Source organism: Gobio gobio, assembly GCF_949357685.1.
Source record: "Gobio gobio genome assembly, chromosome: 1".
NCBI lineage: Eukaryota > Metazoa > Chordata > Actinopteri > Cypriniformes > Gobionidae > Gobio > Gobio gobio.
In genome coordinates, this window is record NC_137097.1 from 77749165 (window position 1) to 77761906 (window position 12742).

Below are 12742 nucleotides of genomic sequence, written 5' to 3' on the forward strand. Positions count from 1 at the left end.
GGGCACCAAAATTAAAAATACACCATAAATAGCTCCATTCCAGCCTATCAAAGGCTTTTCAGGATCAATATATAGGAGGCCACTGGGCGTTTTAGATTTATTGGACTAGGCAGTGATATGTAACACTCGACCAACATTATCTGAAGCTAAATGTCCCGTAATAAAGCCTGATATATCTGGATCAATTAAATAATGCATCACTGTCTGTAGTCATCTAGCAATAACTTTAGCATAAATTTAAAATGAACATTAATCAAGTAGATGCACACCTAGATGGTTGATATAGAAAATGTGAGGCTGCCATCACGCCGTGTTGAGTTCTGGTCTGTTTATAACACGCTACATTTCTGCTAGTGAGTTTAGGTTGTGTGAAAAATTCAATTTATAATTGTGAAAAATGTCACCATTGTAGGCTATAAATGTTGCCTCGAGAATTGCCATAGGAACTCAAATCATTCAGGTGGAAAACTGAACAATGTAAATACACTTCTGCCTTTAGCAGAAATTCCTTAGCTGTTGGATTATGTACTCGCACAAGAAAAGGGAAAAACAAAACAAAAGACTGATTATATAAAGCAGTTTTATTTAAGTGGTCTTGCAGCCAGTACTGAATCAAATCATGGACAGGGTGACGTGTAGGTGGTCTCAAACACATCACCTGAAAGAGGAACATGAAATGAGCTGGATCATGTTCATTGAATTCAGCCAGAGTAAAGCAAGATTACGTTTATGAAAGCATACTTGTCTGATAGTAGTCATAAACATTGATGACTGCTGGTTTGAGATTTTTCACTGGAAAAGCTTGTTTAAGTTTAAGAGCATAGCCCATAGGGACTCCTTTGGGAACCTATGAGACAGAAAGGAAGAACAGTACTCGAGAAGATGGCAGCTAGAAATATACCAGCTAGTAATATACCCAGTGTACACAGTCTCACCTCTTTCAGATACACTAGGACATGATCCTCTTCAGCATTAACTTGCTCCACTAGCGGAGCAAACGATTGGGGTGGAGATCCAAGCTGAGGGGAAGAGACCAATGTTTACAGACACATTACATCTGAAGGACCGTCAAGCATCTTAGGACTAAATCTTAAACACAAACAAACCGGTGACGTATCTGCGGTGAAGCCTGATAGGAGCTTAATGTCTACGATAACCATGTTAGTGCTTGCTTTTACACCATTGTATCTGAATCTGTAACGGGGGAAATAAAAAAAGTTTATTCAACAGGATCAAAAACACAGCTTCCTATTGCAAGAGTCAAACAAGAGCTGGTTTCAGGAAAGCCAAAGCTATTTACTTCACTGTGAAGTTCAACATGAGATCGGCTCCAAGCGGTTGGCAGTCTCCCTTCACCTTCGCTTCAACACTCAGTGTCCTGGCGACTTTAACGGGTGTTGGGATGTTGTAGAAACATGCAACCTGCAGAACAAATATATTAAATAAAATGTGGATTTGCATGGACACAGGGGGAGAAGATACAGACCTGTACAGACACACAGTTGGATCCTGATGCTTTAACACTATATTTGCCAAGAATGTTCTTCAGCAGCTTCTCCTGATACAGCAGCCTGTTGTCCCGATTCACAGTGAAGCTATAAGAGTCTCCTCCTGCCACAGAGGACTGTACGGTAACAGTGTTGGAGCCATCCAACTGAAACACTTGAGCAGCGTACACAGACAGGGCATGAAGAGCCACCACCGTGTCCTAAAAACAAGCAGCAGATTAATAACTCCACTCGAGGATTATGCTCATGTTTGGGGGTCAGTCACCTGGGTCGAGGAGAAGCCTCCATAGGGATTCTGTTGGGTCACCAGCCAGTTGACAATGCGGTTAGCATAGCCCAGATTAGCCGTCATGAGAGGCTGAACAGCGAGAACTGCTAGCAGCACGCATCTCCACCGCCAGAGTATCACCAGCTGTTGTCTGAGACCAATGGAGCTTATTGCCTTAGGATGAGACAGGGGAGAAAGTTGATGCCAAAGGCGATAACCAATATCAAGAGGCTGGTGTGAAATTTTTCACCTTCAGAAATGGCAAGGTTTTCCAAGGCAGTTAAAAGCTGTGATCGAGTGGTGGTGTCTCCAGCAAGACTGAATGTGTAGGCCAGCAGAGCCATGGCGTAAGTGTTTCCCAAGTTCCCAACAACAGGCCTCAAGCAGGACAGAGCATTGATAATGACAGGATCCTGAAATCAAAGTAAGCGTCAAACAGCAAGGTCATCTAAAGAGAGCTCATTGAACTACTTGAGATGTTTTACAGTGATGGGGACACCTAGTTCAAGTAGCGATGCAACAACGTAGCCAGTCATGGTCACGCTGTCACCAACGTCACCCTTAAGAAAAAAAAAAAAAAAAAAAAAAAATTTAGAACAGTCCTCACACCAAGTCTGTTGTTGCAGATCATTAATTTAAATTATAAAAAAAAAAAAAAAAACCAACCTTCATGTCACTGTGGTACAGAGTTCCCTGCTGTATGAAGCAACCGTCTGAACCCTGCGTGCCGAGCAACCAATCCCTTGCACTCTGCAGGACATTTGGATCAATGAAGACAAATTGCCTCGCTAGACCAAAAAACCTCAGGACAAAGGCAGTTAACCTGGCCGTGAAGAAGGTTGTGACAAACTGACCTTAGAAACTACTTGTGCCACAACAGCTTATATACACCCAACAGTAGAACAGGATGCAACTCACCATGTATTGGATTCATCATAACCAAAGGTGCTGTATGAACCATCGTTGTGTTTGTAGTTCAGTTGCCCTTGATATCCTGATTAGGTCAAAAGCCACATTTAAATTGGTCAAGGAGTTAGACAGTCTGATAGTCTATGGGGAAGAGCAGGACTAAACCTTGAAATTTATGCTCATTCAAATTTAAAGTGGATTGGTCATCCATACCGCTATTAAGGTAGCCCGTGGCAGTCTTTTGAATGGCTGCCTTGAGTTGCCCGGTGACCTTCAGGTACAGCAGGATGTAAATATTGGGAGCAAGAATGATCATATTCTGTTCTCCACAGCCACATGGCATCTGTAACAACCCATCTAGATTGTTCAGTGCACGAGCCATTATATCCCCTACAAGACGACAAACAAAACCCACATCAGAAATAAAGTTATTCTCTCAAGCATCACCTGTCAGTTTCTACCTGAAATGCTTTACCAAGGACTGAAACTGAGCATCTGGCTGATCCCTGAACCACATTTGTTGGAAACGTCAGAGACACGGCTTCAGAAAGAACTTTGCCTGCAGAATGAACAAAATGGAGCAGCATTGAGTGCTAGGCTAATGTTTGGCTATACAAGGAGAATGTGTTTGGCAAACATTGAGTGAAAACAAACCCTTTGGACACAGTAACCAACTCTGGGTGATTGTCCTTTCAACACCTTCAGGCTATAAAAGCAATGAAACCACATCAGTAAAGCAGAATGAGCTCCATGATAAAATGTCAGAATGCAGGTTAACACGTACCAGGACAAGAAGACTTCGAGTGCCAATGTCAATGCGTCCTTTCGTTGGTACGGTCACAGCCTCAGTGCCACATCGAGTCTGGGATATCTCAGCTGAAGCATTGACAGTCACATTGACAGCTCCTGCAGTGACAGACAGGAAGTGAGCAACACCACATACACTTCAAATTTAGAAACAGTCCAAAACCAACCAAGAACAGAAGCTGAGAGAACACATTTGAAGGTCTCTCCCATTGGCACAAAGACAGGACGAGTACGGATCATGATATGATTTAAGGGTGAAGTTTGTGGATGAAGCTGGAGTCACTTTAACCTGCCAATGAAACAGAAAACATGGAGCAAAGATGGGACCTTCTCTACAGATCCATTATATAAAAGGTAAATAAACCATGACAGACCATGATGCACTTGGACAGATAGCTGAAGACCGTGGCCTTCAGATCAAATGACTCCCCACGGACGATGGAGTACAGCAGGGAGAGCTCCAGGAAGAAGGGCTGGAAGACCGTCAGCAGAGCAGGAGGAGCCAGACCCAAACCATTAGAGGACAGGCAGAACGCCTCATTCTCCCATGTGGTAATGGTGTCAGGAACAGTGAGGGGAACTTGTGTGGATCCAGTGGCACTGAAGGACAGCAGAAGAGAAATAAAGGGGAATTAGTAAACTGTTGGAAAGTACTTTAGAAGGAATAACATGCTTTACTAACCCCACTTGAGCAAGCTGCCAGATCCAGGTTTCTGGAAAGTAAGTCCTGATGGTCACGTCAAAAGAGGAAGCTTCGCCTCCAACACTTTCTGCTTCAAGAGGACCATTAAGAGTCATTACTGTAAGAGACAAGAAAATGTACACCCATTTACTCCACACATTCTTAGTCGGCAGAATAAATATTCTAATATACTACACTAATATATAGAATAACTGCCCCTCTTATTGCATTTATAAAAAAAAAACACAAAATTTGCTGGTTCACAAAGAACGAGAAATACACTCCAATAACTGAAGGCAAGTTCACCAGGTCGTTCAGAATTTGTTTTCACCAAAATAACCTACTTTCAGGGATGCCGGGATACCACTGGCACAGAGGGGCTCGTACAGCAAGATTTGTTGCAATCTTCATTCCCAGGCTCTGTCATAGTAACGAGTCAAAATACAATGCAGAGTCATTAACTTCAAGTCTTATTCAGTGACTACGTGGTCATGAATTGTTTTTTTCTACCTTGAAGGTTGTGTAGGCTTGATTTGTAGGAACAGCATAGCGAGCTAGATGAATAGCTCGGGGTTGAAAACCAAAACACTGTGGCTCATCCTCAATGCTGTATGGGTAACCTGATAGTGAGCGCACTGGGAGCAAGTCAAACACCTGGGACCATGAAACAATAGTGTTGCCATTTTGACTTTCTTTAAAATTTAATTAAAGGCATTGTTTTGCATGTTATGGTCAGAGTTTATAATGTTAGGCATTACATTTACACTGCTATAAATCATAATAGCCCTATAATTGCATAGGTTTGTTCAATTGACTCATCAGCACTTCCTCAAATTCTGAGCTGAACCTGAATGACAATCAAGCTCAAGGATTTAAAAATCAACTACACATTGATACCATTTCAGCACTCAGCCGTCTTCCTGGCTCCAAGATCCGGACACTCTGATCGACAGCACTGATGCCACACAGAGATCCTGCTTGAGCAGAGACAGTCAGAACATTTCCCTCAGCAGGAACGGCCGTAGCAGGAGAAAACTGTAGAGACACCTGAAACAAGGACCAACACACTGTAAGGCAAGGCAAGTTTATTTGTATAGCACATTTCATACACAGTGGCAATTCAAAGTGCTTTACACAGAAATGAAATAAAAATATTACAGTTATAATAGGAATTAAAAGAAATAAAAAATAAAGAAAATATTGAAAGATAAAAATAAAGAAATTTGCTCTGGGACTTCCCCATATTGGCTGTCTGTTTCTGTGTTGTTGTTTTTTTGTTTGTTTGTTTTTTTTGTCCCCTGTAGGGAACATCATTCCCCACAAAACCACATTAAGTTTGCATACCGCAAAAACCGCTCCACTGATGATGCCATTTCATCCACTATACACACTGCTCTCTCCCACCTGGAAAAGAGGAACACATATGTGAGAATGCTGTTTGTAGACTACAGCTCAGCATTCAACACCATTGTGCCCTCCATACTTGACATGAAACTCCGGGCTCTAGGCTTAAACAGCTTGTTATGCAGCTGGATCCTGGACTTCCTGTCAAACAGACGCCAGGTGGTCAGAATGGGCAGTAACATCTCATCTCAAGAATTTCACCTACTGTTGCACTTGTGTATATGGTTGTGACAAAGTGATTTGATTTTTGATTTGATTTTTTTTTAAAGATGCTAGTGCACATCATACCTGGTTTTGGAAACACATTTCAGTGTCAAACGACACACTAGCTGTAACTACATTCTCACTGGGCAGAACGCAGTGGACCAGAATCTGCACTGCTGGAGCCATATCGACACTGACAGACAGTTGGAATGACACAGAACCGCTGGTGACGGTATTAGAAGCCCTTGCTCTGACCGTCTGAAATCCATGGAGGACAATCACTCCTCTGGACAAGACCTGACAGAAGACAAAGAGGTGTATAAAACATGCACCTCCACAACTACGTGACGGTATCATTTACTGTGTTGCGATTAATGGCTGATGATATCACGACATTGAAATAACTTGTGGGAAAAGGTAGGTTACACTTTACAAGGTCTCACTAGTTAATTCATTAACAAGGAGCACATTTCTTTTACAGAAGTTATTCTTCGATAATGTAAAAAAAAAAAAATTTTTTAAAGGGTTAGTTCACCCAAAAAAGAAAAATCGGTCATTAAATTACTCATGTCGTCAATGCCCTCATGTTGTTCGACACCCATATGACCTCCGTTCATCTTCAGAGCAAATTATATTTTAGTTGAAATCCGATGGCTCAGAAAGGCCTCCATTGGCACTTTACACTCTCAAGACCCATAAAAGGTACTAAAGTTACCCATAAAAGGTACTACATTAAATGCTTTAGTTTATAAGTATTTTTCATTGCCAGTTTGTAAACTTCTTAAACTCTGTGGACCCTGCACAGGGTTTATGTAACTTCAAAGGGTTTCATGTAAGATGACATACAAATTGTGCATTTAGACTACTGCATGTGGGTATGGGAAGCGTTTCAATTTTGGTAGGCCAAATCCAGGTGGAAATCCCCCAAAATTATCCCAGAGCTTAAGTGGTCAACTAATGAATTAGTGGCAAATATGGAGCCTTATTCTAAAGTGTGCCTGAACAATAAAGAATCAGAACATGTATTCAAACAATATCTAAAGAGTGTAGTTCACATTAACCTCCTGGGACCCAAGAATAGACTTTTGTCCACTGTAGTGGACATTATATTTTAGTGAATTTCTCTGACATCAATTTCACCGGTCACAGTCTGAATGTCCTTTAAAGAGCACATTTGGGGCTTTGCAAGGATACCAAATGTTTGGAGGTTTCACTAGGCAACAACTTCTTGGTCTTTAAAAAAGGCTGACATTAATGTTTAGCACTCTTATGGAAAATGATCATATTTTTTAATTATAATTTAAATCTGATTAATTTTCAAATTGTTTGTTATAAATCAACATCTCAGGAAAATGTTATGGGGTTTCTAATCAAAATATGACTGTTACAAATCAGGGCATTGATTTCATAAATGACCACTGTTGTGGACACCAGGATTTAAAATGTTTATCAGGCTTTTGGGAGACATAACAAGTGAACAGGGAAATAAATTACATATCAATATTCCTATGAAATATTAGATATTATGAAAATGTTGCCAATTTCTCCTCCCATTACTACACTTTTTTTTTCATTACATGTTGCACCAAGAACACATTATTATGCAAAGTATTGTCATTTTACCCATATATTTAATAAAGTAAAATGGTATATGAATGCATTTCATTATATCTTTCATAACAGTTCAGAATCATCTTTAAATAAAGTAAAAAAAAAATAAAAAAAACCCCTGAAACCTAAAAATTGATTGGGGAATTAAAAATCCCATTGTTTTTGCCTATACATGCAATTTCATGGCATTTAATTTTTTTTAATAACTGAGTCCTGCTGTCAACTACAGAGTACATATAACATGAATAAAATATCATTTTTCAAAAATGTTTTTCCATTTGTTTCTTATGCTCTAAACAATGTAATGACATAAAAAAAATACTAAATTCAAAAAACTTCTTTCTGGGTCCCAGGAGGATATAATGATAAATTCACTGTACTTTTGAAGTGCCCACGATAACAATATCATACAAGTTCATTATCGTGATATATCGTATACCATACATCCAACCACAACTGATGTCCACTCACCATATAGACAATGTCAGTGCTGTAACCACCAGTCTCTCCAACAAAAGAATACTTCACAGTCACTGGAAATGCAGCACCACATTTGAGCGGCTGCTCAAGCTCCACTATAGTCAGTTCACTAGATGATGGGCTGTCAGGAGAAGCAGGTTGGAGAAGCGGAACTCCTCTTGTATCTGTAGTGAAGTATGGCGATTTGTAACCATAAACAACCTCTGGAGTTACACTCGCCTGGGAAACAATGAACAGAATCAGTTTCTTGCGAGAGTGGTCGACATCGTCACAAAATAGAGCAAATCTTACCACCAGATTGAGAGCAGCGTTAGGAAGATTAGCAGTGTTGAGGGAGAATGTGGCCAGACCGTTCTGGTTTGTGGTCAGATTCAGCAGCAGTTTGTTTGGCCAGCTGTTGCCATCCAGGAGATACACCGCTTTGCTCGCAATTGGATTCCCATTGAAAGAGACACCAATATCTGTTGGGAATGATCAAGGTTAGGAAAGGGAACCAATGTAAAAGGATCCTGCAACGAGGGATAAACTTGCCTTTCCATTAATCGTTAATCCAGGTTCAAAATAATCTGGGAGAACCAAAAGCGCAACCTTGCCGACTTCAAACGTAATGGACACTGTTGCAGATTTTGACATCACTACATCTGGGGAGAAAAACCAAACTCAACTTCCTCCATACGGAGCCATTGGTTCAGATCAGTCAGTAGCTCACCTGTTCCCTCCTCAGTGACATTCACATTTACAAGAAATGTGTCTTGCATATAATTTTCAGATGTAGTGCCAAAAAACACTGATGTATCGACAGTAAGGACAGCACAGCCGGTAGCGTTCATCTGGTAGCAGAACAGAGGTCACATTTAAGTCAAGCACAATAAAAACCCTCCATTGTAAGGCAGGAGTCAAACCTGTGTAGTTTTATCCAGGCAACGACGGGTCACACCAGGATCCTCAACATATGGAAATGGATCACGGCACACTTCCACCAACACTTGACCAGGTACAGGTTGGCCATACGTGTATCTGGGAAACATCACAAGTAACATCAAGAACTGACCAACCACAAGACAAGAAAATAAAAGCCTCACTCACTTGGCACAAGCCTCAACTTTCAGTCCCACATCTGCAACGCTGTACGTCTGTGGTGAGTTTACGGTCACATCAAACTCGGGCAGAACTAAACCAGGAAACAACTTTAGCTCAGGACCTTGTCGTTGAACCGCTGCACATTATGTGAACAACTTACCATATTTTTTCACCTCCAAAGCTTGGGAGACCATTTGATCACCCATAAAAGCCTTTAGTGTGTACATCCCCACCTAAACCTCTGGGTTTAACTCATGAGAAAGCTGCAAGATCATCCCTGTTGAGGAAATATTCGTCCACTGACCAATGCGGTTATTATTGTCCTATTAAAAAACAATTAACAGCTCAGAAAAACTGTAAACAAAAGTACAAAAAGCGTCATCAGCTCCATTCAAAAGACTTGCACTGGAGCAAATTCTCACCTCCACCGCCACCAGATTGTACTGCAAGACAAAGACATGAATATTAGGCATTTAAGAGAACAGCACACATTGAAGAAAAAGGAAAGTGCCAGACTGCATGTAAAAATAAATTTGCAATTTGTTCATATCTTACCATCTGATTGTAGTGGACAGCACATTCCAGGGCCCAGTTTATGGCCGGGCTCCTCTCTGTCCATAACATTGGACAAAGGTTTGCTACATTCTGATTGGATCCTGGTAGACTGACACAAACAAACTGTCCAACGCCATCAGATAAAGATGCTTGGACAACAGCCAGACACCTCTTAGAGGCCAAAAAGACCACCTCTTGTACCAAGCCTAGGAAGGACAAGACATCTCATTGGTCCACATGCAGTTTCTGCCCTTCACCCAAATCCCTAATGTCCTGGTCTATGACTGCCATAAAAATTCCACAGGACCTTAGCAGTAGTGGGTGAAAGAAAGACCAAAATGATCTATCCAAATCCAGTCATAACCATGTTTGGAAACCTTAAGACTGATGTAAACTACACACATCCATTTCATACTTATTCAGAGAAATAAGTATTCTCAGTGACAGCTATTTGTAATGCAACATCTTACACAGAATCAGCTGTTAATGAACAAATGAATGAACAGTTCAATCTTTTCCCATTATGTTTGGTTTCTATTTGTTTAGAATATTGCCATGGGTATTCTGATGGTGGTTTGGAAAGTAAGAAATGCATTGGTAAACTTTAAAGACACTTCAAAGACTTCTAACTGTGTACAGTATGCAAATGAGTTCCACAGGAGAAAGAAGGGTGGGCCACACGGTGAGCCCCCTCTGATGCCAGCAGCCAATCACAACACTGGAATGGAGAAGCGCCAAAATGCAATCTCCTCCTATTCGGAAAAGGATAAAGGTACCCTTTCAACAGACACACCTTGTTCTGAGTCTCCATTCAAGAGAGACATAACAGATACACCGTAATGTTCTGAGTTTCTCCTTGAGAGAGACAAACAGTTCACGAAGTTCTGAGTCTGTCCCGCGATGATAAGACTGTGACGGAGCAACCAAGTTCTGAGCCTCTGGTTCATCCAGAGAGACAAAAGATCCAAGGATCTGAATCTACAGCTTTTGAGGCAGCAACAGATATGACCACATTCTGAGCCTCCAGCCTGTGAGGAAAGAGACATTAACAACCAATACGTTCAGAGTTTTAGTCCAGCGAGACTACAGCATGTCCCGAGTCTCCATGCCAGATAGACCAAAGCGGATTGACCAAGTCCTGAGTGTCTGACCCACAGAGTCAGAAGACACACAGATACATTTGCAACAAGGTTAAGCTCAGGAGAGCAAACCTTCACTTCGAGGTTCCTTCGTCTGCGTGTTCCAGATTAAGGACCTTCTGCACCTACTTCAGGGCCTCATCTGCGTGTTCCAGATTTTAGGACCCTTTGGTGCTCCAGGAGATCAGCATCCCACAGATCTTCGTGTTCAAGACTGTTGAAATTGATTCCAGCTCCTTTCCCACTGCATTGTCACCCAGCACAACCAGTAGAAGAAGTCACCTCCATTGGACTGCTTACTCAACCAAGTCGAACGTAAATATCACTTAACCAACCCTCTTTCCAGAAACCTTGGCATTGCTGTATAAATCAGTATATGATTTTCTAATTTACATTAGATGTAATTTAACTGATGCTAGTTAATAACATAATCTTTCGTTATTTGTTTGATGCATAATAAGGTTCTTCACCTTAGTCTCAGAGAAACAACAGTTTATCTTTCCATAAGATAACGCAACTCTTCCATAGCCACACTCAACTTAATCACATGTATTTTATATATCTTATGCACTTTATTCTTTTATCATTCATTGCATTCATTTAGTAGTGGTGTTAGTTATTCTTGTTTATCTTTTGTTAATAAAATCTATTTTATTACAATTGTGTCTGACTTGTGCTGATAATACAGAAAAGGCTCTACAAGTTAGAAATCTCACCAATCTTTCCGATAAATCAGCTGACCAACTCTCCCCACTTTACATTCAATCTAAAATGATTGAACCGCCTCCCGTTTGGAGCGTTCTCATAGAGCCAAGGTAAAAGACCTTAAAGACCCAAACTAAGAGATGGGGGAAGGTGGTCATCTGATGTACTCATAACCACACCTTAAGTGACGTGTGATCCAAAAATCACAACGTCTGCGGTGACGTGAGTACCAATCACTACCTTACTTAACGTCCTTGGATGGACGAAGGTAAAATCACTACATAATTGGCGTCCAGTGTTTGGGCCCAAAAGTGAAATTATTACATGATTAAGAGGCATACATTTAGCATCCATGGTGACAACTCTGAAATTCACTGCAAAAGACAGCAATAAATGATCACATTAATTACATCATGCACATGATGATCAGAGCTTGTGTAAATGGACTTTCTACAACTCGAACACTCAACCAAGTGTAATTCACAGCTCACCTGTTTGTCCTGGATTGTAGATGGGTTTGTCTCTTTGGATGAAGGTCAAAGGCAGGTAACGTCTGAACATGACTTTCCTCTCTTCAATCGCTCTGAAGACCCTCCCTTGAACTTCCACCTTCAGCATCTGCACAGATTCTCCATCTACTCGAGGAGCCTGTAGAGAAACTCAGTTAACATACAACAAACCAGACAAGAAAAAGCCACATGTCTCATGATAACAGACATGGAAATTAAAGCAGCGGTGAAACGGCCTAGAAGAAACCTGCTGCACAAGTTAAGTCGTCCTGTTTTTGTCATCAAGCAGAGATACTGTCATCGTGAGACTCTCTTGGGGTTTCAGAAGACTTGCACACAATTTAGCATCAGATCCAGACTCAATTACAGCAGGCAATGTCACCATGAATAACCTTTGGAAACATCATGAAGCTTAGGTTCAGAGACCAAAGGGAATCAGGTCAGAACCTGTGCATGTTGGATGAACGGTCACAGAAAGTGGCTGCCAGGTTTTTGCATCAAAACTAGGCTGCCATCAGAAAGCCTTAGTCTCCCAATCATTACATTAGGCAGCTTCTGTTCACTTAAAAGCCCTTGGTACTTACGGCCTTTCCTGTCCATCAACAGCAAAGAGGAAAACGGCTAAAATGAGCCCTTTCCAAACACAAATATCCCTCACAGCCATGAAGAGCAATCATCCAAGACTAGACAGAAATCAAAAGGCTGGTTCAGAAATCTGCAGCACTTCTGTACAGATTCACACTGCTCTACAGCTTCACTCTCAATCATCTGCACTGATGCCAGTGTTATTGAAATTGCTCTTAATATTTGGGATCATGTTGATTTAGCCATCACAGGCAATCAGGATGTCTTTAGGGTGGAGCCCCGGTAATTAATCACAG

At 41.1% G+C, this 12742-nt stretch overlaps 1 protein-coding gene across 1 annotated transcript in view; it reads right to left on the bottom strand.

The window, feature by feature from the left end:
• Window positions 1-617: 617 nt before the first annotated feature.
• The window catches only part of LOC307123149 (uncharacterized protein), a gene marked incomplete at both ends in the record, with an annotated part of 34415 nt that continues 22290 nt past the window's right edge, over window positions 618-12742 (bottom strand). Inside the window, 36 exon segments of the mRNA XM_079811564.1 lie at window positions 618-658; window positions 742-847; window positions 936-1019; window positions 1107-1188; window positions 1301-1422; window positions 1487-1708; window positions 1774-1894; window positions 1896-1950; window positions 2027-2189; window positions 2262-2336; window positions 2443-2599; window positions 2695-2770; window positions 2899-3075; window positions 3161-3244; window positions 3340-3391; window positions 3470-3591; window positions 3660-3694; window positions 3696-3781; window positions 3867-4092; window positions 4175-4292; window positions 4519-4594; window positions 4685-4828; window positions 5072-5221; window positions 5867-6079; window positions 7865-8092; window positions 8165-8334; window positions 8401-8514; window positions 8583-8703; window positions 8776-8890; window positions 8960-9044; window positions 9114-9186; window positions 9190-9276; window positions 9376-9396; window positions 11677-11726; window positions 11844-12000; window positions 12157-12253. Coding sequence (XP_079667690.1) covers window positions 618-658; window positions 742-847; window positions 936-1019; window positions 1107-1188; window positions 1301-1422; window positions 1487-1708; window positions 1774-1894; window positions 1896-1950; window positions 2027-2189; window positions 2262-2336; window positions 2443-2599; window positions 2695-2770; window positions 2899-3075; window positions 3161-3244; window positions 3340-3391; window positions 3470-3591; window positions 3660-3694; window positions 3696-3781; window positions 3867-4092; window positions 4175-4292; window positions 4519-4594; window positions 4685-4828; window positions 5072-5221; window positions 5867-6079; window positions 7865-8092; window positions 8165-8334; window positions 8401-8514; window positions 8583-8703; window positions 8776-8890; window positions 8960-9044; window positions 9114-9186; window positions 9190-9276; window positions 9376-9396; window positions 11677-11726; window positions 11844-12000; window positions 12157-12253 — 4105 coding nt within the window.